This window comes from Amphiura filiformis, chromosome 20, assembly GCF_039555335.1.
Source record: "Amphiura filiformis chromosome 20, Afil_fr2py, whole genome shotgun sequence".
NCBI lineage: Eukaryota > Metazoa > Echinodermata > Ophiuroidea > Amphilepidida > Amphiuridae > Amphiura > Amphiura filiformis.
Genome location: NC_092647.1, coordinates 284388 through 310704, shown reverse-complemented (window position 1 = coordinate 310704; position 26317 = coordinate 284388). Strand labels below are relative to the sequence as shown.

Below are 26317 nucleotides of genomic sequence, written 5' to 3'. Positions count from 1 at the left end.
AAAAAAACCTCATATACACCACAAAAATGCATTGTTACAGTTTAAAAAAAAAAATTTACTATGCTTAATTATAGAGATAAAAATTCTTGAAGTTATTTAGCTTAAAACCGGAAATGACGTGTAAATGACCTTTGACCAAAAAATAAAAATACCGTGCATACATCGGGTAACACTAATGCATACATGAAGTTTTCGTAACTCTGGTCTGTTTACGTTTTGAGATAAAAAAAAATTGAACATATTTGATGATATTTGGTTTTTGACCGGAAGCGACCCTTTGATGACCTTTGACCCCAAAACTGTAGACACCCTAAAGACCCTGATTAGTAGCAATGCATGTGTGCTAATGACAACACTCTGCTATGTTATTTGTAAAAACAGTGATTTTTTAAATATTTTTAGCTTTCAGACCGGAAATGACCCCTTAATGACCTTTGACCCAAATTCTGTGAATAATTTATAGGCACTGGATATAGCCGATGCATATGTGTAAGTGACATCATCGTACTATGTAATTTGTGGCAGAAGAAGCATTTTGAAGATATTTGGTTTTTTACCAGAAATGACCCCTTAATGACCTTTGACCCCAAATTTGTGAATATCCTATAGACACTGGATATAGCCGATGGATATGTGCAAGTGACGTCACTGTAGGATGTAACATGTAGGAGAAGAAGCATTTTGAAATTTGTTGCCAGAAAGAAGAAAGATCCGATAGCATCACAAGACCTAGCCGGTGTCCCGGCTAGGTAAAGAACCTGTAAGAAAAAAGACACAGCCGTGACTAACGTCACGGCTGTGTAAATATTACCTTTTGTTTGGCTATCTCAAAATCAATATTTGCGAGTTCCGACTGATTTTGCTTGATCGCATCACATATGGGTAACGGGTGTTGGGTAATTAGAGATAGTCACAAGAACCACCCAACCCGAGAACCGCGAAATCTAGTACCATTATATTTATACAATTTCAAAAATATAAATTTTTAATAATTTGCCATACAATTTAGAGTTCCACAGAAATGTTTTATTTGGCCTATAAACCTGGCAGACCACAAAATAAATGAGACGAGAGGCAAAAGTGTATTATATAATTACAGTTATTATTATCACAAATATCTTTCCAAAGTGTTTACATATTTTATAATATAATTATAAATTACGAGTACTTACTTGGAAAGATAAACTGATTAATAAAAAATAAGGCAGTACGATTCCCTGATATAGTAAAAAAGAAGACTTGTTTAATGTGTAAACTTAAAGAGAACCTTGAAGTTTTGAAAAATAAAATTTATACAAACGTTTAACATGTTTAAAAGCAACTTTCACCTCAATATTATTGTTAAAAGGTTTCTCAACAACATAGCAAATATAAAACTAGTTACAAGCGGCCGGTTCGCGATATTTTTTTCGTACATCTTTGTAACGAGTTTTTTATGCTAAATTTTGTGTTAAATTATGAAAAACTGAACAAAAACTGAGTCAAATGATCTAGAGTGCAACGTTCAATAGCCCTACTCAAGAAGCTTAGTTCAAAAGTTGACCTCAAGTATGACCTTTTAGACACTTGACCGCAACATTGTTGACAATTTGAGGTAGGCCTGCGTACGTCTAATCTAAAAAGTTGAAAACCGATATATCCAGCATATGTGAATAAAGATAAATCTTTCTTTGCTGTCTGAAGGTATATGGTATAAATTAGTAACATAATCAGTCCGTATCGTTAGTACAGTAGTCTTTCTGTCGTCAGTGTGGTTCCATTCTTCATTCATCTACATCTGAAAAGAAATAAGAGGGAAAAGGATATTTAAACAAGAAATGTCTTTAAAAAAGACGGCGCAGTGAATGAAGAAAAAAATGTTGGATTTCACATTCACTGAGAGGACCTTTCGCTTAAAAATGAGCTTTTAGAAACGACACTGTAAAAAGGAGAATGATGTTTGTTTCCTTTATTTTATTTTGTCTTAAAACCCACAATGAGGGCACAAATTAATTTATATGCTGAGTACTTAGTTCATTTCTTGGTATACTTAATAACATATGATGACATTTACTTAAAATGAAGAACATATTCTCAAGTTTGTACTTAACATAAATGAGTTAAAAGTTGTATGCATCTGAGCCTTTAATAAGGCCTAGGAATGATTATAAACATAATACTGTGGTATGGGGTAATAGCAATTCCTCATTGATAGCATGGATAGTGTCTAAGTCTGATGACGAGTCTTCAGGTTCATATTGTGGTTTGGATATACCATTGACTGACATCGGGTATGGCCATTGTTTTCAATTTTGCGATGAATAGTTATATCATTTTATGAACCAATTACAGGTAGGCCTATTTCTGGAAAGCATTAAGAACAGAGATTAAACTGACCAAAATTCGAAATCAATATTCAGGGTGTACTAGACGATATACAGTGTTTTAAGGAACATGTGGTATATTTTTCTTTTCAGGAATATTTTCTCAATCTGAGGACCACAAAATCAAACAGAGCTTGAATTGAAAAAGCCAACCAGAAATATACTTTATTTTGGGTGCGATGTTTGCTTCTATGTATACAGGGTGATCAAAATTTACTTCATTAACAGACCTAATTATTTATTCAAAAGGTTTAATTAGTGCTAATTAGCTGCTTAAACTGCTTTCAGTCATAAATACTCATTCCAAACCAGAGAATACAATATCTCTTTGTCACTTTTAGACTACACTTGCAATTCTGATAATTGACTGTTTTACATAGACCCCTATGAGGGGTGTAAGTATTCATTTTGAAAATATCATTATCATTTCATTTGTTCAAGAAAAATGTCACGCCGTCAGTCTTTTGGGAGTCTCAACTTATAACCGCATGGTCCTTTACACAGCGCCATTAGGCCTATCAATTTAATACCCAGACCGAATAGGCTATTTAGTAATAAATAAAGCAACTTGAAACAAAATGATGGAGAAATTATCACTTTCGTAAAAACAAAATAGTATGGTCCACAACACAGAAGTCCTAAACAAACTGTAGGCCGAAAATTGCATAAAATAGCTGACATGTACCGCAATATCAAAAACTGCATTTGGTACATTTTACAGGTTCACTTTACCATGCTTACAGCACGGTGTGTCAATTGCGGGAAAATCCGTCAAGGTGTCCCGAAGAATAATCATTTACAGTTGAGTCACGGTCACCGGCCATCTCGTTTGCATATCCATATTAAACTACAGCGCCTCTAATGACGTGCATGCACTGTTACTGTGCGACTGAACAACCTTTGTTTATTACTTTAGACAGATCAGCACGCTGTGATTGGATGTACTATGTAAATAAGTAAGTTGTTGTTGTAATGGTAACACACCATACTTTGGTAACACGAAACTTCACCCATCCCATCCACATGTAATGACATGTGATACAGTTTTTGAAAGCTAACTCCCCAGGCTAAATCCATATTCCTCCGCCGGCAAAAATATAGCCCATGATAAAATTAATCATAGTTAATATAATTATTTTCTTCAAATGTGGTTGTCGGGTTCAGTATACCACAATTAATACAACAATAAAACAATTCCCACCAGATAATTACTTGATATGTAGGCCTATACTTTCTCAATCTAAACCTGAGGTATAATATGGTTTCAGATCTAAACCAAAATCAGTACCACTGACGTCATCTCTGTCTACCAACCAAGTTATCAAAATTTGTCTATGGCATATGCAAGGTATTCTACCGGGGCAATACACTAGGATAAATTATTACTTGTGCTGTGATAGTTGCCATCTGCGACGTGATTGGAAATTATGCACATTTACAAAAACATAGGCCTACGTTTAAACTGTTAAAATACATCACGCATTTTGACTATAAACTCATCTATACCATTTTACTAGAAATGTACTATCTCCAAGGACGCTACGACCAACTCAACGAACTCATGCATATGCAAACGAGCCCAATCCCTATGCTAAATCAGGGGTGTGAGAGTAGAAATTGACAGGACGCATGCTCAGCTAATGCTTGTAGCTAATATTCCTCGTGCAAGGAGCCCAGGTTGAGTGTGTTGTTGAAAATCATTGCATTAAAAAACACTTCTTTCAATGAAATCGCATATAAAATCAATGGATACACAACCAAAATTCTACAAAAGTCAATCTTTATATTAATAAAGCTATCGATGTGTACGAAAAACTTCAGTGGTACAAAATGCCTTTCACATTCGAAAATTTCAGTATAGTAACACCCAGCCAATTCAGAATTAATGCAGCACTGCTGCAAAAAAAGCTATTATAATGTACACTTGCTCAGAACTTTTCAAATAAATGGGAAGCAACTAGTAGCGTAGCCATTGATGAAGTAGCTATATACCTACTGCACTGCAAAAACAAGTGTTATATTTAAACACCATATTGTGTTTATCAGAGCAACACTTAATAAACACATAATTCATGTTAATGGGCTAACACTAATGTTAATGGTTCTAACACTAATGTTCATAAATTTAACACTTGGTGTTATATTACAAACATTAGTGTTTGTAATATAACACCAAGTGTTAATTTATGAACATTAGTGTTAGACCATTAACATGAATTATGTGTTTATTAAGTGTTGCTCTGATAAACACAATATGGTGTTTAAAAATAAACACTTGTTTTTGCAGTGTGCTGATATGGCATAGAGTAACTATCTACTTCTGATCATTCATGACATGAAGTAGGTATCTACTGCTCATATGGGTATTGTCGGATGAGGTAACTATCTACTGCTGATATGGGCATTGATGAAGTAGCTATCTACATATAGGCACTGCTGGAGTAGCTATCTACTGCTGGCACATAATAATCATTCGATCAGGCCGAGTATACGTACTATGTGATCGCAGCCTAATGGATTAAACCTTTTAACCCGTGCTACTGTTTAAGGGTTAAACTTGTTGTGCATGGTATAAAGCTTATAATCCGTCTTGAGGTTTCAACAATAATTGCTTAAACTTTTAAACAATTATTAGAAGGGAGCGTATTATAGCAGCACCGATTTAAAAAGTTTAAGATTGTTTAAAAAATACGTAATATAAACAGTGATAAATCGCGATTTAGAGTGTGTTTAAAGAAACTTCATACACTTTGGATCACAATGGCCTCATCCCAATGGCATAGTTCAATAACCTCAATTAAAAAATCATGATGCAAAATTTGACCTCCAGTTGCATGCAGAGTCATAGTTTTTGTACCCAAATTGTCAAAGGTCATCGGAATGTGTAAATGTATTGGAGTTAAAGAACTCTACACTGATAGATGAGCATGTTGTGGATCCTAGTGATATACTCTTACCTCATTCCTGGATCAGTTTTTCCACTAAATCGCGGAGATTCATCAACAATTCGTCATCTCGTTTGGCTTCGGGAGGTGGAGCTGTCAGAGACAAGTTCAAAGTTCAAAGAAATCAATTCAATGGTCTATTCCGAATGGCACATTTCAATTCCCAATAAAAAAATGTTTTATGAATGTTAATTTTATTAAAACGTTTTTATACCTTTTCCCGACATTTAAACCTAGTGTTTAACGTTGTGTTTTCTGGGTTCAACTGCGCGTTCAACAAACGCTGACCTTAGCCTACCTCCGTCAGGCCCTATCGCGGCGGCGTCCTACTTTACCCACAATCAGGCGGATGTGAGTTCATAAGGGCAATGTCGGGGATAATAGGTCACAATCGATGGGGAGAGGGGTTACGCTCCCTGTGGAGGGGCGGAACCAAACTGGCTGATGTGGAGACTAAGCCAGTCCGATACTCGTCTTTGACCATGCGCAGATCTGGCTGGTCAGGAAGATATTTAAAATCCCGAATTTATAATATGCCTACCAGTTCCATCTATAACCGATTTGCTAGAGAATATTTGTTACCATGTTTAATAAATTCGTATTAATCGTATAATAAAATGTGGCCAAATGTATATTTGTGTACATAGTGTGTGGATCCACTCTTCTACGGACTTGGCTACTAAGCATGTCAGGAAGGATATGGCGCGGCGGGATGCTGACGTGGGTCAATATGTTCTGGGCAGATGAGGTCCGACCAGGAGGGTGAAAGTGCATAGGAACAATGCCGGAAACTACGTCACTCTATTGTTCGACTTAAACTACATCATTTTGAACGCATGCGTGTTCGTTAATACAGCTTTAGTCTCCTCCACCTTCTCAACATGGTACGTGGAATGTCTGGAATCACACTGACGGCGGAGGAGAATACTAGCTGGTCAGACAGTTTAATTATATCAAGCATATAATACCTAAACAATCACCTTCATTTGATCGATTTACTACAGAATATAATTATTCAAAATATAATTTTAATATTGTAAACATGTTAACTTATATATTTGTGTACTAAAGTATAAGGACACGTGAATAAAATCATGTCGAAGACAAAAAGGCCGCTAATCCGCCTATTGTCTAGACTTAAACTACATCTTCCGGTTTGTTACGTAATACTAGGATGCCCATCCCTTTGTATCGATCCCTGGTCCGACCAATTGCCTACGACCTTGTGTGCGATCATGTGTGACAGGCAATTCCCGATAATAATAGAAGTTCCCTGCCACAATCCTGTTCGTTTTTACCCATAATCCTGTTCGGCCGCGAATAGGCACAGAGAAGCGGCCGTGCGTATAGGTTAGGAGACTGACGGATTTAGTCTACGCTGACCTCAAGTTGTGGAGTATGAGTTTTTGTACCCAACACTCAACAGTTCAAAGGTCATTCTATGCATGTAAAAGCTTAATTGTGTTAAAGAACTATGTACTGACAGATGAGCATGTTAGAGGTAGCCGAATTTATACTCGATCGCCGAGCGATCACGATAAAACGCTTTTGGAAAGCGATGGGCAATCGCCGAATTTTGCGATGAGTCGCTCGTCGCTTTTACATTTATACTTCTCACGGCGATAGCGATTGCAGACGACAATTAAAATATTCTAAATGCCACAACATGCATTTTTAAAACGTCAATTGCTGTCAATAATTATTGTTTTGAATTAAATCATCATCAAAAGTTGATAATGAGAAAGGTAAATTAATTAGCAAAAAAATAGATCCAGTAGATTGTATATGATTGGTTGACGCATTCACCTGTCAGGCAATATCGCTGGGATTTGAGATTTCTTCAACTTGCAAAAGCGGCGTCGTTTTTGCCTCGGCGATTTGAATCGATCCCGGGGGGGCACTGGTTATTGAGAAGGGGGTATCATGCGTGGCCACGAAGTTTCAAATAGCACCCTAAACAAGTATTTACGAGGTCTGAAAATGCACCCCTAAACAAGTATGACATACCCTAAATAAGTATTGACATTATTTTTGCCCCCATTAGAAGCAAGTAAATCAGTCATAGTATGTTGACTCTAAAGCCTCCAGCATACTTTCCTGCCGCTTGCCGCTGCGGCAAGCGGCAGGGCGTTTCAACCAATGACAAGCCTTGATTGTGTCCGTTTGTCTGTAATACGCGTGCGCCACGCCGCTCAGCGGCAAGCGGCAGGGTAGTATGAAACCAGCATATAAACCCTTTATGATAACTGGGAAAACACAAATTCAAAAGTTCATAATTTTTAATCTTTATTACATACTACATTTGTCCAAGGACCCTAAACACTGATTTATTGTACAAGGTATACCCCTTTTCTCAAATTTCCTTGTTTTAGATACCCTATTCACGATACTTAAGTACAGTGCCTGATCATGAAAAAAGACCCTTTTTACTAATTGAATCTTTGGCCACGCATGATACCCCTGGTCAATGATCAGTGGCCCCCCTGGGTAATCGATTGATCGGCTCGACGCTCTGGAAATGTAAGTAAACACTGAGCATGCGTGAGAATCGCTTTTCTGCAAAAGCGATCGAGTATAAATTCAGAAAAAAAGGTGCTACAAGGGTTCTTAATCGGCTGTCCTCTTCATCTCAGGCTGTATGTATGACACCATCATAATTATTTCCATGCACGGGCAGCATGGAAGTTGTTGTTTTTTGAAAAAAAATATTGGCCACCAGTGACACAAATAGAAATTATTTAGCTCAACTGATTAGTAAAAAGAAATTCTCCATCTCAACTCTGGATAAAGATATACTTGAAATTGCAAATTAAAAATTTGGCCAAAAATGGCTCGACCCAATCTTCCATGCCCCCTCCCTCGATAATACACTTATAGAGAAACTTATAATTTTTCACAAGGTCATACCTTAAAACCCTGTGCATCAAAATTAACCAAAATCTACTTAAAACACATTTCAGTAAACTAACCAAGCAGTTGTGCAACTGAGATAACAGCAAATTGCACTGATATTGAACAGCTTCCTGGACAACATTCACAGCCTAATAATTGGCACACAGCACAAGAAATCTGTGAGAATGCGTATAAGATCTTTACACAGATGACAATTTCCAAAGAATAAGTGGAATAGTGTGAAACAGGGCTGATTTCTGCTTTTCACGCACTTTCTTCAAGAAATAGGTCTTGTTCTACACTATTCCACTTACTAATCTTTGTTAGTGTCGGCATGGCCAGGACCCTAGTAGTCTACTGTAGTAGACCACTTTAATTTATCATCCCCTCCCTCTGACCATGGAAAATCAATCCTGTTCTTATCCAATAGCTCGGCCATCCATGAGCAGGGCAGTCACTGGAGATGTATTACGTTTTATGCATGGAAAGGTATGAATTGTTTATCAAAAAAGGGGGAATGCAGAGCAGTCTAGGACCCTGGTATACCCTATAGGAATAATGCATACTTACGACAAAAGCACCGTGGAGTGTAGGTCGCTTCATTATCTTTGCAGTGACACTTTCTGGCTCTCTGTTCAGCATTACACACCTGTTCTCCCCAGCGACCCTCAACAATTGCACAAGTAGCACCTGGATGGAGTATAAAACAGTTTCATTTGCATGGAGATGTGTTTTCAGATTCAAGTTGCCCAATACCCGCGGAGGAGGGGGGAGGGGAGGGGGCACTCGCATATATTGGCACGCCCTTTGTTCTGCAAATCTGCCACCCAATGACCCCCTTTTTTCATCAGCTAACACCAAATGATCCTATTGTTTTACAAAAAATTACACCAAATCCGCAAGTTTTTTTTTGTTGCGCATTTTGAGCAAACTTAACATTGTTGTAGCAAATTTAGCTTTTGATTTTTTACGGCCAATATCACCTAATGTTTAGGGTTCCCACACATAATGACCCCCATTTTCTCGGAGCGCTTTCTGAATGACCCTTACAGCGTAGGACCTATGTCTAGTGCAGGGCAATACATTCCAAAATTGTCTTTATCTAATGGTAATTAATTCTGTTACATCACTACTTCTACGCGAATAGAACTACATTTATTTTTGTTTACGCACTTACGTTTCGAAAGTAATTCCTGCATCAATTCGTCATCTCGTTTGGCTTCGGGAGGTGGAGCTGTAAAAGACAAGTTCAAAGTTCAAAGATCAATGGTCACATACAAGTGGCAAAGTTCAATAACCTCCATTCCTCAGCAAACACAAAAATGTTTTATGAATGTTAATAAAACGTTTTTACACCCTTTATATATATAACCCGACATTTATACCTTTCTGTAAAACGTTGACTGTTTGCTGGGTTCAACAAGCAAAGCTCACACGCTGACCTCAAGTTGTGGAGTATAATTTTTTGTACCCCACACTCAAAGTTCATTTTACGCATGAAGAAGCATATTTGGTTAAAGAACTGTGTACTCATAGATGAGCATGTTACTCGTGAATGCTCATTGCTTACACTCTAGACAAAAATGTTTGGTTTATTTGTTAGTGTCCCGTCATTAAAGAAAATCACCAAAATAATGCATATCCCCAGTATTGCATAAAGATTGTATACTTTGCAAGATCACAATTGAATATTAAAACGTTTGACACATGCATTTGGCTAATTTTGGACCAATTTTAGGTGTGTCACAGAAACCAAAATACTACAGCTCAACTTACCGTACTTTGCCTACAATTGAGTATTTAACCCAAAAATGAAAATGGAACAATTTATTGGAAATCTGTTTTAACAGATTTTTTTGACATCTTTTTTTGCACTGTATTATACCTAAATTAAGAAATTTGATAAATATTCAAAGAAAATATAGGTCATCCAAAAAATTGTGATTTTTACACATTTTGGGGCAAAAAAGGAAAAATAAGCAAAAATATCAAAATCTGTCTTACAGTTTCATTCTTCAAGTCATAACAAACGGCCTACATGCTTAATTTCTAATAAAATATTGAAATTGTGAAAATATAGGTATTTATTGATTTTCATGTTTTTTCTTGCAAATATGCTAATAATATGCAAATTATGAAATTGCAAAATAAAGTTTCTACATAGCATACATCTTTCAAGTATGATGTTCAAAATGACAGACATCAAAAAGAGATTCGATGAAATGTAAAGGTGTAGTAACAATTTTGGAATGGACTGTCTGGTTAGGCAAAGTATGGTAAGTTGAGCTGTAGTATGCTGAATCATAGCCATTACTCGTGTAACGAACTCATGAAATATTTTCCAAATTTGTTTGTTTTTAATAGGACAATGTTTAACCTAAAGGCAAGAATTTTCTGCTTTACAAATGCTAAATTCCGCTTTTCTCCGCTTTGTAATTTTAGCACATTTCTGACATAATAAAATTTCACAAGAATCGATGTGACTATCATTGCGATGTTGCAAAGTTGGGATGGGTGATTGGGTATCATGGCTGCAATGGGAGGTATAGGACAGGCGTTGCACGGTAAACCTTTGATGGATTTTACTTTATTTTGATGAATTTTGAAGACCCATTTCATTTAGTATTTTATTTATTTCTTTTCAATTGTATTTTTTGTCTTTTTCTAGGTCATTTTTGCTTATTTTTTTATTTTTTTCTCAGAAATGCGTTTTCCGCTTTACCTCCGAATTCCGCGATTTTCGCGGAATTTCCGCAACGCGGAGAATTCTTGGCTTTAGTTTAACCCACCGAAACTTATGCCAAATTCAAATCCTATAGTCTGGAAATCCACATACACTCAGTCAGGCTGCCTTTTGTTACAAGGCTTAGGCTACTCAGTGGTTTATCATTAAAAAAAAAAAAATAATTATACTCGGCACTGGAACCGATCGAATTCGGTGTTGAAATATAAGCAAAATTGTGAGCTGTACAAGGCCTTCAAATTTATTTTCTCGGCCAATATTAATTTTCATTTTTTTTCTTCAGTAAATGTCAGAAAAAAACCCATTAGGGGCTGTGCAATAATTATGAGCCCCCAGGGGGTAAAATTTCCGAACGGCTCGCCAAAATCGCTTGCCCCCCCTTTCGACCCGCCAAACATCACTTGCCCCCCTCTCGTCCCGCCAAAAATTCTTTTGCCCCCCCTTGAACATGCCAAATTTTTGGGATCCCAAATTGCAAACCTAAAATGGTCTAGATGTGTGTTTCCGTAATGATTTCATAAGCCCTTTTTAGAGCGTTTTATTAAAAAGGCGCCCCATGAATGCGTGCCAAAAATCGCTTAACCCCCCCTAGCAGAAATTCTATACAGCAAGAAGTGTATCAAAAGTGTTTCAAAGTGTATTAAATCTGTATCAAACGGCAATTTGATACAGTTTTGATATACAAAGGGTGTATTGAAAATGTATCAACTGAAAATATGGGGTATCAAAACTGTATCAAATACCACCTAACTGTATCAAAAATGTATCAAAAGTGTATCGAATTTGAACTTAGATAATTTTGGCCATGCTTTTGGTGTATCAAAAGTGTATCAAATTGGACTTTGCAGTTTTTTAGTGTATGTAAAGTGTATCAAAATTAACTTAGTTCATTTTTGGTGCTAGATGTATATCAAAAGTGTATCAAATTGGACTTAGTCAAATTCTGGCTGCCTACAGTGTATCAAAAGCGTATTAAATTGGACTTAGTTTATTTTGGGTGGCTAGAGGTATATCAAAAGTGTATCAAATTGGGCTTTCATAAACTGACCTTTTGTAGTGTATCAAAACTGTATCAATAACTGGTCACATGTCTAGATAATGACTCATCATTTTCAAATTTGCCCATGTGGCATGTATGCAGTTAACACCAGGATTTGCATTTGGAAATGTACTGTATTTTAGAGCAAATTATGGTGTTTTATTTATCATGATGAAGATACAAACATGCTTGTAGACTGCACATTAGGTTACAACGTAGTTGTAATCAGGGACTGTGATTATAAAAAGAGGATATTTTATTGACTTTGTTCTGATAGGGTAAGCTTACTATATATTATATATAGGGCCTCTATGTATATATGTATTAAGCATGAATATAGCACATGCCTGTATAGTAAAAAACCCTGCTGAATCTTCTTGTTATTGGTAGCCTTTTTGTCTCTTTATTGAGGGTAACAACTTCAATGACAAACACTGCTTTCCAAGCAGGCCCTCTGATGTATGTATGTTCCATTTTGGTTGGGTTTTGCTTCTTTTTTGCAATACTTTCTCACACATTTGTCCTACATTGTATTGCGTTGTAATTTTGAACGTTGATAGGGGAAAGTGCATTTGACCGTTGACCCCTTCACTTTGAGTAGGCATATCACCTCAAAAATAATCGCAGCAGAAACATGTTATTTAATGTTCCTACATTATTGAGCTTTATTAAAGCATCAAAAATCAAAAAACAGAATTGAAATCGGTCAATGCATTGTGACGTAGTGTCAATTTAATGATGCTCGTAGATGGAATGAAATCCTGCCACAAATGGCTGTAATGACAAAATTGGCACATTTTAAGATTTTGAAGGTATATTTGGACGCTTGCTTGAAAAAGCAGCGTTAATTTAAATATCACATGTTAAATGCATATCTTTCCTGACTTCGTTACAGAAAACAAAATTAAAAATCTATCATTGAATAATTATAATAAATTAACCAAATATACTATTTTAGCAATTTCGGCCAATCTGCAGACAAATTAAATCTCAAAAATGACTAAGTTCAGCTAATTAATATGCAAAATTGATGCCAATAGAAAACCGTACATGATATAAAGGTGCGGTTTTTTTTGCACACATATGTATACAAAGTTCTTTCAATTGATAACAAAAAATACACAAAAAGTAATTAATTATGCAAATTAGGTAATTACAGCTAATTATGTATTTATGATATTATTATGCAAATCAGGCATGAGTAATTTTAGGTTTTTTTTCAATATTTAATGAACGTCTGTTCATTCATCATAAATTTTTTAAGTATGATCCTGTTATGAGGTTGAATAAATGAACTGCAGTTAATTATTTAAAAACAATACAAAAAAATAAAAAGTTTGACATTTTGACGGTGTCTGGAATATAATTTTCATTTTACTGTAAACATGGTATGTGTCACCATTACTCAAAGCCAAGTCCGAAAAGTAAAAATTAAAATTCAGTTGCAATGAGACTTTAAATTAACATTTTGTCATCTGGATTAACATGGGAGGATAATCGGTAAAAGCAAAAGCCATTTTACTGTACCGCGTATACAAAAATAGTATGGTTTTGGACACACACAATGGCTTAGAGCTATTGTGGTTTGGAAAATTACTCCCTAAAAATATCATTGATTAATGTTTTGCTTCAACTAGTTTTAGGGAAGTGTTTCATTCGTTGTCGACGGAATTAATTTACATGCTTAGAAAGATTAGTATTTCAGCTAAATACTGTATTCTTTTTAATTGTGGTGTTAAACTTGGGCGTGAAATTCAGTCTTCTAGTGCAAGATTTGTGATTTTTTTTTACGTATCAGCATGGTCATGCCCTGGTATACCCTGTATAGGCCTAATGCATACTTACGACAAAAGCACCGTGGAGTGTAGGTTGCTTCATTATCTTTGCAGTAACATTTTCTGGCTCTCTGTTCAGCATTACACACCTGTTCTCCCCAGCGACCCTCAACAATTGCACAAGTAGCACCTGGATGGAATACAAAATAGTTTAATTTGCATAGAGATGTGTTTTCATATTCAAGTTGCCTATTATGCCCGGGGAGCGGGGGGGGCAGTGGTGTAGATTTCTTTTTTGACATGGGGGGGTGGGGTTAGAAAACAATTCTTGAAGTATAGTGAATTCAGCACCTTTTGGCGACATAATAAGTTTATGGTAGAAATGCGCGCTATTGAAACTTAAGTGATGAAATATGGCGCAAAACTGAAAATTGCACTTTGGGGGCTAAAATGGATCAGCACCAGCATGACCAGGACGGATCAAAGAAGATATCATACCCTTCCCAGAATCCTTTTCAACATGAAATAAACATAATTTGCAAGATCTGGATGTGCTCTGTTCCGGGTACGTAGGCTACATTTCGTCGCTATCAACTCATTATGTTGCACTACTGTCTGTTCAATTAGCTTAGATTCTTGTATTTTTAGGATATTTGAAAAAAAAAATTGTTGTCAAAGTCATCAAAGAAAAGTGTTAGCACAGCCTTAGACCCAACGTGATTTATACTTTTCAAATTCCAAAGTTCAATTTGAAACCTCATTTCTTTTCAATTTCATTTTTTTCCCGCGATATTTTTATAAAAAGCTGTAGAACGTCGGGTATACCATAAACTTTTTTGAATCAATCCATTTAGTGGAATGGGGACCAATGTCATAAAAATTAGATGCGATGAAATAGTATTTATTCGACCATCCGCATCAGGAACTATTGTGCCAGTAATGCGTGTTGTTGAAAACCCACTATTGAAACATTACGTTATTATAAAAATGTGAAGATTTTATTTATTTACTTATTTTTATTTAAAACAATTACTTAGGTTACAGAAAACAATTCTCTAAAGTCACTGTATCTGAAAATGTCAAGCGAATGCTGATATTCTTGGGAAGGAATGATGGTATTATTAATTTAAACAAAACTCAATTTACATTGTATCGATGAAACCAGTTGAAATGGCAGGACAGATTGGTGGACAGATTTTTTCAAAATTCGATAGAGTTTATGCCTTAAAGGAGTATTTCGTGATCCTAGCATCCTCTTTTTATGACATTTTTCAGTACATATCCACGAAAAAAGCATATTCCCAAAATGTCAGTTGATTCCGATATTGCGTTTGCGAGTTATGCATGATTATGTGTATTACACTGCTCCATAGACAATACGTTGTAATTTCGTTCTGGTGCACCAGAACGAAATTCAAATTTCACGATATCTTTGCTAAACGAATTAATCTGCAAGAAATATTTTGTACATAAACATTATGTAGCCAGAGGTTTCCAGTGATATAAAAATCTCAACTTTTGAGAAAAGTGGGGGGATGAGGCGGTGGATCACGAAATTCCCCTTTAAGTTGAGAATGGACCATCCCACTCGATTTGTGAAAAGGTCGCGAACCCTTGGACCCAATTAACTGCCTAAAATTAGGCAAAATTGAAAAGAAATGGGGTTTTAAATTGGAACTTTGGAATTTGAAAAGTATAAATTAAGTTGGGTTTAAGGCTGTGCTAAATAACACTTTTCTCTGATGACTTTGAGCACAATTTTTTATTTTTTCAAATATCTTAAAAATACAAGAATCTAAGATAATTGAACAGACAGTAGGCCTAGATAGCAAATCAGTACAGAAAATTGAAATGGGAGAAAAGGCATTTTGAGAAGTGTAAGATATCTTTTCTGAGGACGGATTGAGACAGGATTATCACTCTTTTCGCAATTGCTCTCTATAGACATGATAGAAGTACATTTTATTGTTATTCGCACTTACGTTTCGAAAGTAATTCATGCAACAAGCGTTCCTCCTCTTCTAGAAGTGGCACAGCTGTTGCCATGGCAACTAAAGCAAGCAACAAGGAGATCTTCAAACTAGAAACATAACAACAACAAAAGTAGTTGGTATAATTAAGTAATTCTTAACCAGTAAAATGAGTTCCAGAAATCAGTGACGTAATTTGTGCTGGTGCATACCAGAGAATGGTCGACTGCAGATCCGTCGGATAACGCCTTTTCAATGGGAAATGAACTTTGCTCCTTAGATGATGTCACGATGAGGTGAGCATTTATTCCGTATTGAAAAGCGTGTTCCAACGGTCCTGCACTCGACAGCCCTGATAGTTTTTGATCGTCATAAGATAAACCATAAAAATGCTTTTATCCAGGTATTTTATATCGCCGAGTGATTACCACAAACAATTTTAATCGCATGTGGTTGTTTTAATATAAAGCATGATATAAATCCAGCCTATGTCGGATAAGTTTTTATTTCTATAACCTTGCATGAAGTAAGCCTAATATAATCAGGATAATCCGGCTTGTGTCGGATAAGTTTTTATTTGTTATTTCATTTACTTTGCCTTTTTGCTCCAGATGATAAATTGTTAAAATCAGCAAATGGATATAATGCGTTGTAGCAGTGATTCAAGACTTCTGCATTGCTAACTTTTTGTGCGATAATTATGAGCCCTGAAGGAGGGTAAAATTGGGGGGGAGAAATTTTTGTCGAGCCGAAGGGGGGGGGCAGTTTTTGGCAAGCCAAGGGGGGGGGGGGGGGAATTTTGGCACACATTCTTGGGGCGCCTCACACCGACATCGCCTGGTAATCGCCAATAATTACTTGGTACAACCAGAGAAGATGAGAAAAGAGGAGATCGCTCGAACATATAATCCGATTACCCACAGTTAACCTCTATTCACTTTTCTTTGTTTGGGGTACTTAAAACACCACTTGAAACTTCCTTTGTGGTAATCTGTTCATCCGCCACACGCTCGTCTGATTTGGTAGTTCTCTCTGGTGGAGAAAATATTCCACACACGGAAGTACATCGTTAAAGTCCCAATTTTGCAGTCAAATCATGCTTTTTTTGTTAACAAAAAATAATACTAACCAGGGTGACCATGATTTTTAAACGAGTGAAAAAGCATTATATAACTCCCATTAAAAAAATCAAAAAATTGTTAAGTTATGGAAAGTCAAGCATAATTAATTTTCCAGTCAAATTAATATAAGGTCAAAGGAAAACAAATTTAAATGATAACTATTTGAATATTTGCGGCAGTTTACGGATATCCGGGCATGCGTCGTTTAGAGCTAGACAGTCGTGACTCGCAAAGCCACTTATCGTATTAGTTGATCAATCGGATTAGATCATTGTTTCCATCAATAGGCGGATGCACACATTATTTATTTGATGTGGGCAGCGAGCGACCTCCTCTTTTATCATCTTCTCTGGTACAACAGAGACACTAAAATCAATACCGGGATCGATACACGTGAATGTGTTATGCACGATTTTGATATTCAGACGAAAATCTTTGGATACCGGGGTAGAAAATGATGAATATCTCCCGTAAATGATTTCGTCTAAAGAAACCAGATGTGGTTCCTTGCATTTGAATATATGTGTTGAACAGATATGATAGTCGTTAGCTTGCGTCTTGAGAAAGAAGCTTGCGTCTTGAACTCAAAAACTGACAATAATTCTGATTTTATATGGGCCGAATTATATAGCGCAGTGTATAGGCCAATCGTGGGTAGTCTAAAAGCGAGGTCAGTCACCGGGCAATTGTCAGTAGCCTTAGTCAGATGTCCTTCGGCCCATTATATGCGTCTCAAAACTACCGTATTAAACAGGTCGGAGCAAAATGGCCATGCGTGGCGGTGGATTCAACCTACCATGGCGATTTCTGCCATGAAGATATCGGGACGATGACACTGTGCGCCTTTTAAATAAAACGCTCTAAAAAGGCTTCTCTGGGAAAACTGTACGAAAATGCTTAAATATGCAAATGTTCCTGCTCGCGCTGCGCTCACAACATTACATGTACCATTTATGGTTTGCAAATTGGGATTCCAAAAATTTGGCACGTGCAAGGGGGGGGCAAAGATATTTAGCGAGCCATTTGGAAATTTAGGGAGGGGCTCATAATTATTGCACAGCCCTAAAAATTACTTTCATCCGCTAGATATTTGCTTGTTGAACATAAACCAAATCGACTATAAAATTGCTTTACAGTGTCATGCTTCAGCGAAGACTATGGTCTCTAGCCTACTAAAAAACTATATTTCCATGCTATCGGTGAGCAAATTCTTGGCTAGACCGTAAAATTAAGGGATCTGGAATGAGCGTTTTGACAGTATTTTTGTGGGACATGAGAGCACATCAGACATATCGAATTGCATTCTGAATACGAAGAATGTCTTTCTGATATCAAATAATTATAATTTTTTGAAATTCACGATATAATATAAATTTTACGACAAATTATTAAAATTTGATATTTTTCACATTTTTGATATAGGCCTATAACAGTCCTCGAAATCTACATACACTTAAAAGTGTATGTAGCCATGGTTGCTGGGAGAAAAAGCCGACGATCAATTGAACATTTTGACCTTTCAAATTGAAGATATGGATTTTTCCCCCAAAGACCTAATTTTTTTGGTGTTTTGAGAGAAAAAATCCGTATCTTCAATACGAAAGGTCAAAATGTTCAATTGATCGTCGGCTTTTCATCCCACCTACATACACTTTAAGTATAAATCATCAGATTTATAAAGTTTACTTCGAGTACTGTTAAATATCAAAATATCAATTTTAATCATTTGCCATAAAATGTACTATTACATTGCGAAATACAAAAAAATCAAAATTATTTGATATTAGAAGGACATTCTTCGTATTCAGAATGCAATTCGATATATCCGATGTGCTCCAATGTCCAAACGTTCATACCCCCATCCCTTTAAGGTACTTAGTATCAGTTATTGCTACTGTAACTGTAACGTTTGTATTTTTTGTGGGACATGAGAGCTTGCTCGAGAAGTCCAGCTCACCGATAGCTTCACATTCTAGGCTAGAGACAATTGCATTCAAAGTCCAGTCGGATTCGCGTAACTATCGTGTGCAAATTCGAAGCTAGAGTTCTCGAGTAAATGAGAGCACATCAGACACATCGAATTGAATTCTGAATACAAGGAATGTCCTTCTGATATCAAATAATTTTGATTTTTTTTAAATTCGCGATATAATACAAATTTTATGACAATGATATTAAAATTTGATATTTTTAAATTGTAGAAATTTAACAGTCCTCGAAGTAAACTTTCTAAATCTAATGATATAGGCCTACTTGAAGTGTATGTAGCTTAGACTCGCTTGCCAGTCCTATATAGGGGAGAGCGGGGAGTGTTCGCCCTAGGGGCAGGTTCGCCCACCCCTTGTTTCTGAGCACTAGGGCTATCGGGGGATTTGGTGATGGCAAAATTAGGTGACATAGGTCATTATAAACTTCTCATATTAGCTACGCGACATATAGGGACGTGTTCAACGAACTGCAGCCAAAACAAAAAAATTACACCAAAACGTAGTTTTTTCTTGCATTAATAATGTTGTATTATCATTGATACATAAATACAGATGGTTTTAATGGAAATCTGTATTGGGAACATATGGGATTTGTCAAAGATTTAATGCAGTTATAAACTCCTTATTCGATTTGTATTTTGCATACCCTAAAGAAAATACAAAATGTGTTCAAGGGCACGTTCGCCCTTTTGAGGATGGGGCATGTTCGCCCTATATCTTCCCCGGGCGGACTTACCCCAAGCTGCAGGGCGGACCTGCCCCATCAGCGTATTATGCAAAATATTGATAATTATACCATTAAACAAGGTAAAACTGCTGAAAAGCATGTTTTTTAAAGTTATGTGGTATCAGTATTATTCATACCACCGTTTATGTCCTAATCAATAATCCCCCTGAAGTTGTAAACACGATACGTTAAAGCTAACTTTGGACCCCTACATTTTACCCTGACCCGACCCCTGCAACAAATTTAGTGATTCCCCAGAAGAAAATGAATGCCCTTTATACTCTTGCTAAATGTTTGCATTGAATATGTTATTGTTAGGCGATGTTTAAACCTTTTTTGTGATTAGGGTGAACTTACCCCACCATATGGGCGAACCTGCCCCAATATGGGGCAAGTTCGCCACTTTGCAAAACTTTTTGTTTGCTCTATCCTGTTGCTATTGTAAGGCCTATAGTTCTGGGATTGTGGTCGTATATAGCTAAGACATAGGGCTTTCACATGGGCTAATCAGGTCATCCCTAACCTTAAAATTGACATTGCTAGGCTGGTCAGAAAAAAATAGGGCGAACACTCCCCGCTCTCCCCTACGCCGTACCTATGTATATTAAGCCGACGATCAATTGAAAATGTTGACCTTTCATATTGAATATATACATTTTTCCCCAAAAGACCTATTTTTTTGTGTTTTGGGGTAAAAAATCCGTATCTTCAATACGAAAGGTCAAAATATTCAATTGATCGTCGGCTTTTCATCCCAGCTACATTTATCATACAGAAAGTAGGCCCTAAATTAATATTATCCCGATATTATCCTAATACTGGTGACAAAAGTACGAAATGTACATAATCAGTGAAATTGGACTTACCTGGTCTTCATGGTGAAAACAACTTCGTCTTACACGGCGAACAGAGGACGGGCACGTATGTATCTTAAGCAAGCTTCTTACACTAGAGAAAAGTTGTAACAATATTATATATCTGAACTGCAAAGAAGCTTTGGTTTTGAATAAGAGTAAGTGGGCGGGGCGAGACACGGAGATTATCACATCCACGTCATAATAGTTTGAATTGCAATGTAGACAGGGAATGTAGGCTATTGAGTATTGTTATTCCGCAGCTGGTCCCATGATCCTTTGCGGTATGTTGTGCCTGTGATGTGTGGGTGTGTGTGTCAATGTCGTATGCAAGATGTTGGTGGGGGTGGGTGGGGGCAAGATCGAGATTTCAAATAATCAAAATTATTTGATATCAGAAGGGCATTCAATTTCAGGTCAGTTCTTTAGCACCATGGTACTACTGTTTCTTGAATCTTATGTCAAGACCAACAATTTGCCACCAATTTAGGCAAAATCGCTGCAAGTTGAAACTACCCCAGTACCATGAGTACCATATGTAGGGTAAGTGGGACAGTGGGGTAAGTGGGACGCTTACTATACTAGATCTTCATTGCAGCACTAAATCCACCAATATACGGTACCGAATGGTGACTTACCCTATTGCAAATGTATGTTATAATTTCACGTCTCTCAATATTGGAGTTTATTTGGTATTTTTATAAGCTGCGGAGATGCTTGAGACCAACACTGCCTTGATGTGGGGGCCAACTTTGAGGTATTGGTATTATACTTATTTATTACCAAATATTAAAAAAAAACTTTGCTGAGAATTAGGACAAATTGAGAGATAATGTATTTCATTTACCATAAAAAAGAACGCTTTTTGCAAAACCTGATAGCAGAAAATCATGTTGAAATCATGCAAATTAGTAACTTTATGTGCCAGCAAATCCAAAACGTGTTCGACATAAATTCGCAAAAGGTTATAAAAGGTTGTCAGAAATATAAAAGGTATAAAACGTTTTCATAACATTAAAACCTACTGCAAATATTTTAACATAATGTTATTTAACGCGGCTGTGTACTCTAGCCATTGTTTCTTTCTCAAAATTGAGTTTTTATGATATGTTTGTACCTTGTTATGTTTTTTATAAATACAAGGAATGAAAATCCAGATTTGTAAACTCCAACTGCAATATTTTAAGGATTTTATTTCACTATTCCACTCGTGTTTGAAATTGAAAAGGAAAGAAAATCTTTGTTGTACCAGCAAGGTACACGCGCGCAACAACTCATCGCGTTGCGTATCGCGCAATTTGTTAACGCACAAATACGCGACGCATACGCGACGCTTATCTGCATTCGCGGCGCATCTTATGGAAACACCACGGAAGCACTGATTTCACAAAAACCTAGTGGTCAAATGGCTCCGTTTTAGCTGATAAAATGTGGGTTTTTTCAAGTTCTTTCCCCCGATTTAAATATCAAGTTATGAATGGATTTCGCTCAAACTTCTCAAGGGGCTGTGGATTTACCCGATGTTCACGTAATATAAGTTTCAAAAACGACAATTGTCGCATTCTCCTGTGAGATTCGATGAAAGTGCAAAATGTGACCACTTTAAACTTCAACGGCCATTATTTCAATGTTCATTTTCTCGGTAAAATGACGATTTAGGTACACGATAACTCAATAAATACAGCATCTATAGGTAAGCAAATATGATCATCGTAAAAAGCATGATCGACTCAAGAAACGGTTTTCTCATTTTTTTTTATATTTTGTTTTATTTCCGATTTTGGACATCATTTTGTGCAAATAGGCGTTTTTGAATTTTAAAAAGTTCATTTTGATGCCTTATATGGTCAATATCTCATAAAATAAGGCCAATATCAAAAAATAAAAAACCGTTTTTGGAATGGAGCCTCAAGATTGAGCTAAAAACAAAATAAAATATTTTGGAAAGAGTGTTTTTTTGGGATGATGTAGCTAAAAAATATTGCCAAACACTCACATTTTTGTGATTTTCTTCAAAATTGTTGTGTTTACCCCAAATCTGTATTTATATTAAGATTTATTGATGTCTTGCCTTCATAAAAATGTATACTTTTATATGTTTTGCGCGAATAATTACAAAGTTATTGCACTTTTACTACATGCATGTCTGAGAGTACACAAATATTTGGCAAAAAATGTTTGCAAAAAAATAGTTAACAATAATATACTTTGAAAACGTTTTTAAAATATTGTTGCAGTGTGTTCTCACACAAAACTTTTAAAAACGTTTTCTTGACCTTTATATACCTGACATTTAATGTTTTAAAAACGTGTTTGCGTAAACCCAAACCCAAAATATAACTTGTTTAAAACGTTTTTTAAACGTTTTTGTGTTTGCTGGGGTACTACTTTGTGATGACTACTTTGTGAAGACATGGGATAAACTGCCCAAAACGCATTGCATTGTGGGATTACAAGTATGATCTGTTTTTTGGGATGTTTTTTTCCCTTCAATTATTACTTGTAAAAAGCTTTTAGATGGGTTGTAGGACAATACCGGATTTAAAACGTTGTGTACTTTTTATTTACTGTATTTAATTGAAGTTCTTATACCAAACAAAACAAGTAACACAAGCACTGGTAAGTGTGCATGACAATGGGGGAGCTGAATTATCAAAGCCTTTTATGATTGTATTGTATTTTATTGTATTGTATTATGATCCAATCCATTTGCGATTGTTTAATATTATGCGTTGTAATAGCCTACGCTGCATAATGTGCTTATTCGACCAAACAGAACAATTTATTACGTCATATGCACAACCTCTGTCTGAGACCATTTAGGCATTTTAATAAAATGGTCTAGCACACAAGTGCATGGCATAGTTTTTTTCAAGTCTCTATTTGGAAATCACTTTTATACCTGAGACGAATTATAATGTCTCAGCTTTTTACATTAGTGACACTCATATCAGATGGTGTATCCAAGACATTAAATACATGTACAATCAAAACTTAAAATTAAAACAAAGTTAAAGGTAGTAAATATAAATAATGATAATAATAATGACAAAGAAAGAAAGAAATGAAGGTAGAAAGAAAGAAAGAAAATAAGAAAGATAAAGAAAGAAAGAAAGAAAGAAAGAAAGAAAAAAAGAAAAAAGAAAGAAAGAAACAAAGAAGAAAGAAAGAAAGAAAGAAAGAAAGAAAGAAAGAAAGAAAGAAAGAAAGAAAGAAAGATAGAAAGATAGAAAGACAGAAAGATAGAAAGAAAGAAAGAAAGGAAGGAAGGGAGAAAGAAAGAAAATTAGAAAGAGAAAGAAAGAAATATAACCGGCACCAGAATGGCTGGTCTTCATAATAAAATCATAAATATTTAGAAGAAAGAATAACTAATATAGAGAATACATAGTTAGACAATAGTGTTAACAAATATATATGAGAGAGAGAGTGAGGGAGAAAACTTTTCACCAGCCCATCGGGCTGGTACCTATTTCTGGGATGGGGTCAGTTTGCTCAAGAGATTATTTTTTATTGGTATTGGAATGACTTTTGTTTAAAACTTTTTGTGGTTGAATTTTTTTAAAAATACTTTAATTCGATTTGTAAGGAAAAGTAAGTATGTTTTGCCGTTTCAACGAACGAAAACGAGTGAGTATTACCAAAGTTATGTTTGAACTAATTATGACTTTAAAAGTTCTAGGTATAGGCCTAAATGTAACAATAATAGTTAATATATAGCATCATATGGTCAGCAGAAGAAAATCTGACATCACCTATGATGTCATATCAGTGTCCTTGACCGGGGTCCTTACTCCTTGACCACTGAACAGCGTGATATCATGTTGATAACAGACCCATAGAATCAAAATCTTCATCATATCCCCGGATCATATCACAGATTCTCAACAATCTGTGATCATATGGACCATATTGATGTGAAAGTAGTTATCTATCATATCCTGTGTCGTTTTATGGATAAAAATGACTCAAAATGTTATTGATGAAATGGTTGCTATCATAAACATCAGTTTTGTCTTTTCAACGGGAAAAATCCGATGCAAAATAAAGTTTTTAGGGCCTAGCTATAATATGGGCATAATTTATGCATGTAGGCCTATAGTATTGAACAATGTACCCCATTTGACATGCACTTATAGATAAATAAATTGTCTTACTTTATTAATTTAATAACTTCTTGATTATAAATAAAATGACACATAATTATTTGATTCATAAAATTACATTCAACAAAATGATTGAAGAGAAAACACACAAGGCACTATAGGCAGACTGTTATAGAATGGAGTATGTAAGATGCCATGTCCATAGCTTCGCAGGAGTTTCCGACTAGCAATCAACATGATCAGCACATTCAGAAAAACACAGTTTAAGAGTGAAGATTGTAGTGAGTAACCAGTCCTTTATAAATGTGCTGGCCACTATCTATTATAATATAGTAGGCTTAAACTATACATTGCGAATTAATTAAGTTATTTTAAAATAAAATGTACATGTAAGTTAACTCAAACCGGCAGTGTATTTGTGAAGTGGTATATCGAAAGCAGTGAAATCGGACATTCCTAAGCGAAGATATTGAGTTTGTAAGTTCTGGTATTACAAAATTGGAAATTGAGATATCGTGGGTAAAAAGCTGAAAAGACAAAAAACAAAACAACAACAACAACAACAAAACGACAACAACAAAAACAGACCAGAACAATTTGGAGTAATGAATTAAAAGAGTTGACATGAGATTAGGAATTAATGTTTTCTGCTGTTTCAGTGTGCATGTTCTCATCGTTGATGGTTTGGTGGACTGTCATGTAGATGTAAAGCGTGATCCTAAAAATGCCTTTCACATTGACCAAAACTAATTACAAGACCTCTTCTACATTGAGGCTGGCTTTCCCTTTTAAAGGGAATTTTTATTATATATAATGTTGACTAAAGGACCTTGGTGGATAAACCGAGATTTAAAGGATTTACATTTTGCTTATTTGACAATAATAGGGCCTTATTTACTTTCTGAAGCTTCTCATCTCTACCAACTCTTTTACAATATTTTAAAAGTAGTTTTAATATGCATTATATTTAGTATATTAGGGATTAGAGGTATTCTGTTGAAGAGTTTGAAATTTAATTTTGTTTGTCTGGGCTTGTGACATAGCAGTCACTTCCATCTGAGCCTCCAACTGCTCAACATCAACTTAATTGTCATATATCATATTATCATTAATTGCATCCATCTTCAGGTATATTGTTTCTACGTATTATTAATAAAGCCGGAGCATAACATCGTATATCAGAAAGAATATTTACAAGTCTTCCATGTGTTTTATTTTGTGTAACGGGATTGGACATTGAAATCGCCCGAATAAGTCCCTGAACCCCGTACATTGTACAGGGGCGTCGCTAGACCAATATGATTTGGGGGTGTACAGTATGGTTTGCCGACGGAAATTTTTTGTAATTTGTTGACCCAAAATTTTTTTTGAAATCAAAAAAGTGGGTAGGAGTCAAAAAATTTTCAAACAAATTTTTTTAACTAGTAACTACTATACCATTCACAGTAGGTCTATTAACAACACAATTTCGTAACACATTAATCTGTTATATGGCTCTCACAATTTGCCGACAATCACACATACCTTTGACTACATTTGCCGACAGTCACATGGTTTTGCCGACAGCATTCAAATTTTGCCGACAAAATTGTGTATTGGGGGTATGGGGGGTATGGGGGGTGACACCCCCCCCCCCCGACGGCCCTGACATTGTATGGGTCTTAATTGTGCGATCACAAGCCCGGATCATAAGTCTTTACCTGCTGAGTACCAATTCCCCCTTCTTTCCATGCATCAATGAGAAACATTTTACAATATTTGTCAAGTATAAACCCAAGATCATTCATAATTATC

The 26317-nt window shown here is 35.8% G+C and overlaps 1 protein-coding gene across 1 annotated transcript; it reads right to left on the bottom strand.

Moving 5' to 3' along the window:
• Positions 1 to 1093: 1093 nt before the first annotated feature.
• On the bottom strand, positions 1094 to 20603 carry LOC140142626 (uncharacterized). Its single transcript, XM_072164630.1, has 7 exons — positions 20430 to 20603; positions 15740 to 15837; positions 13828 to 13947; positions 9378 to 9434; positions 8771 to 8890; positions 5321 to 5401; positions 1094 to 1777 (listed from the first exon to the last, which is right to left on the bottom strand). The coding sequence occupies exons 1-6, from the start codon at positions 20438 to 20440 to the stop codon at positions 5322 to 5324; spliced, it is 486 nt and encodes a 161-aa protein (XP_072020731.1). The 5' UTR covers positions 20441 to 20603; the 3' UTR covers positions 1094 to 1777; position 5321.
• Between the last annotated feature and the right edge of the window lie 5714 nt (positions 20604 to 26317).

Coding starts and splice junctions, on each gene's coding strand:
- LOC140142626 (XM_072164630.1), bottom strand. Junction 13,948..15,739: donor GCATGAATTACTTTCGAAAC/GTAAGTGCGAAT, acceptor TATTCCATCCAG/GTGCTACTTGTGCAATTGTT. Junction 8,891..9,377: donor GCAGGAATTACTTTCGAAAC/GTAAGTGCGTAA, acceptor TACTCCATCCAG/GTGCTACTTGTGCAATTGTT.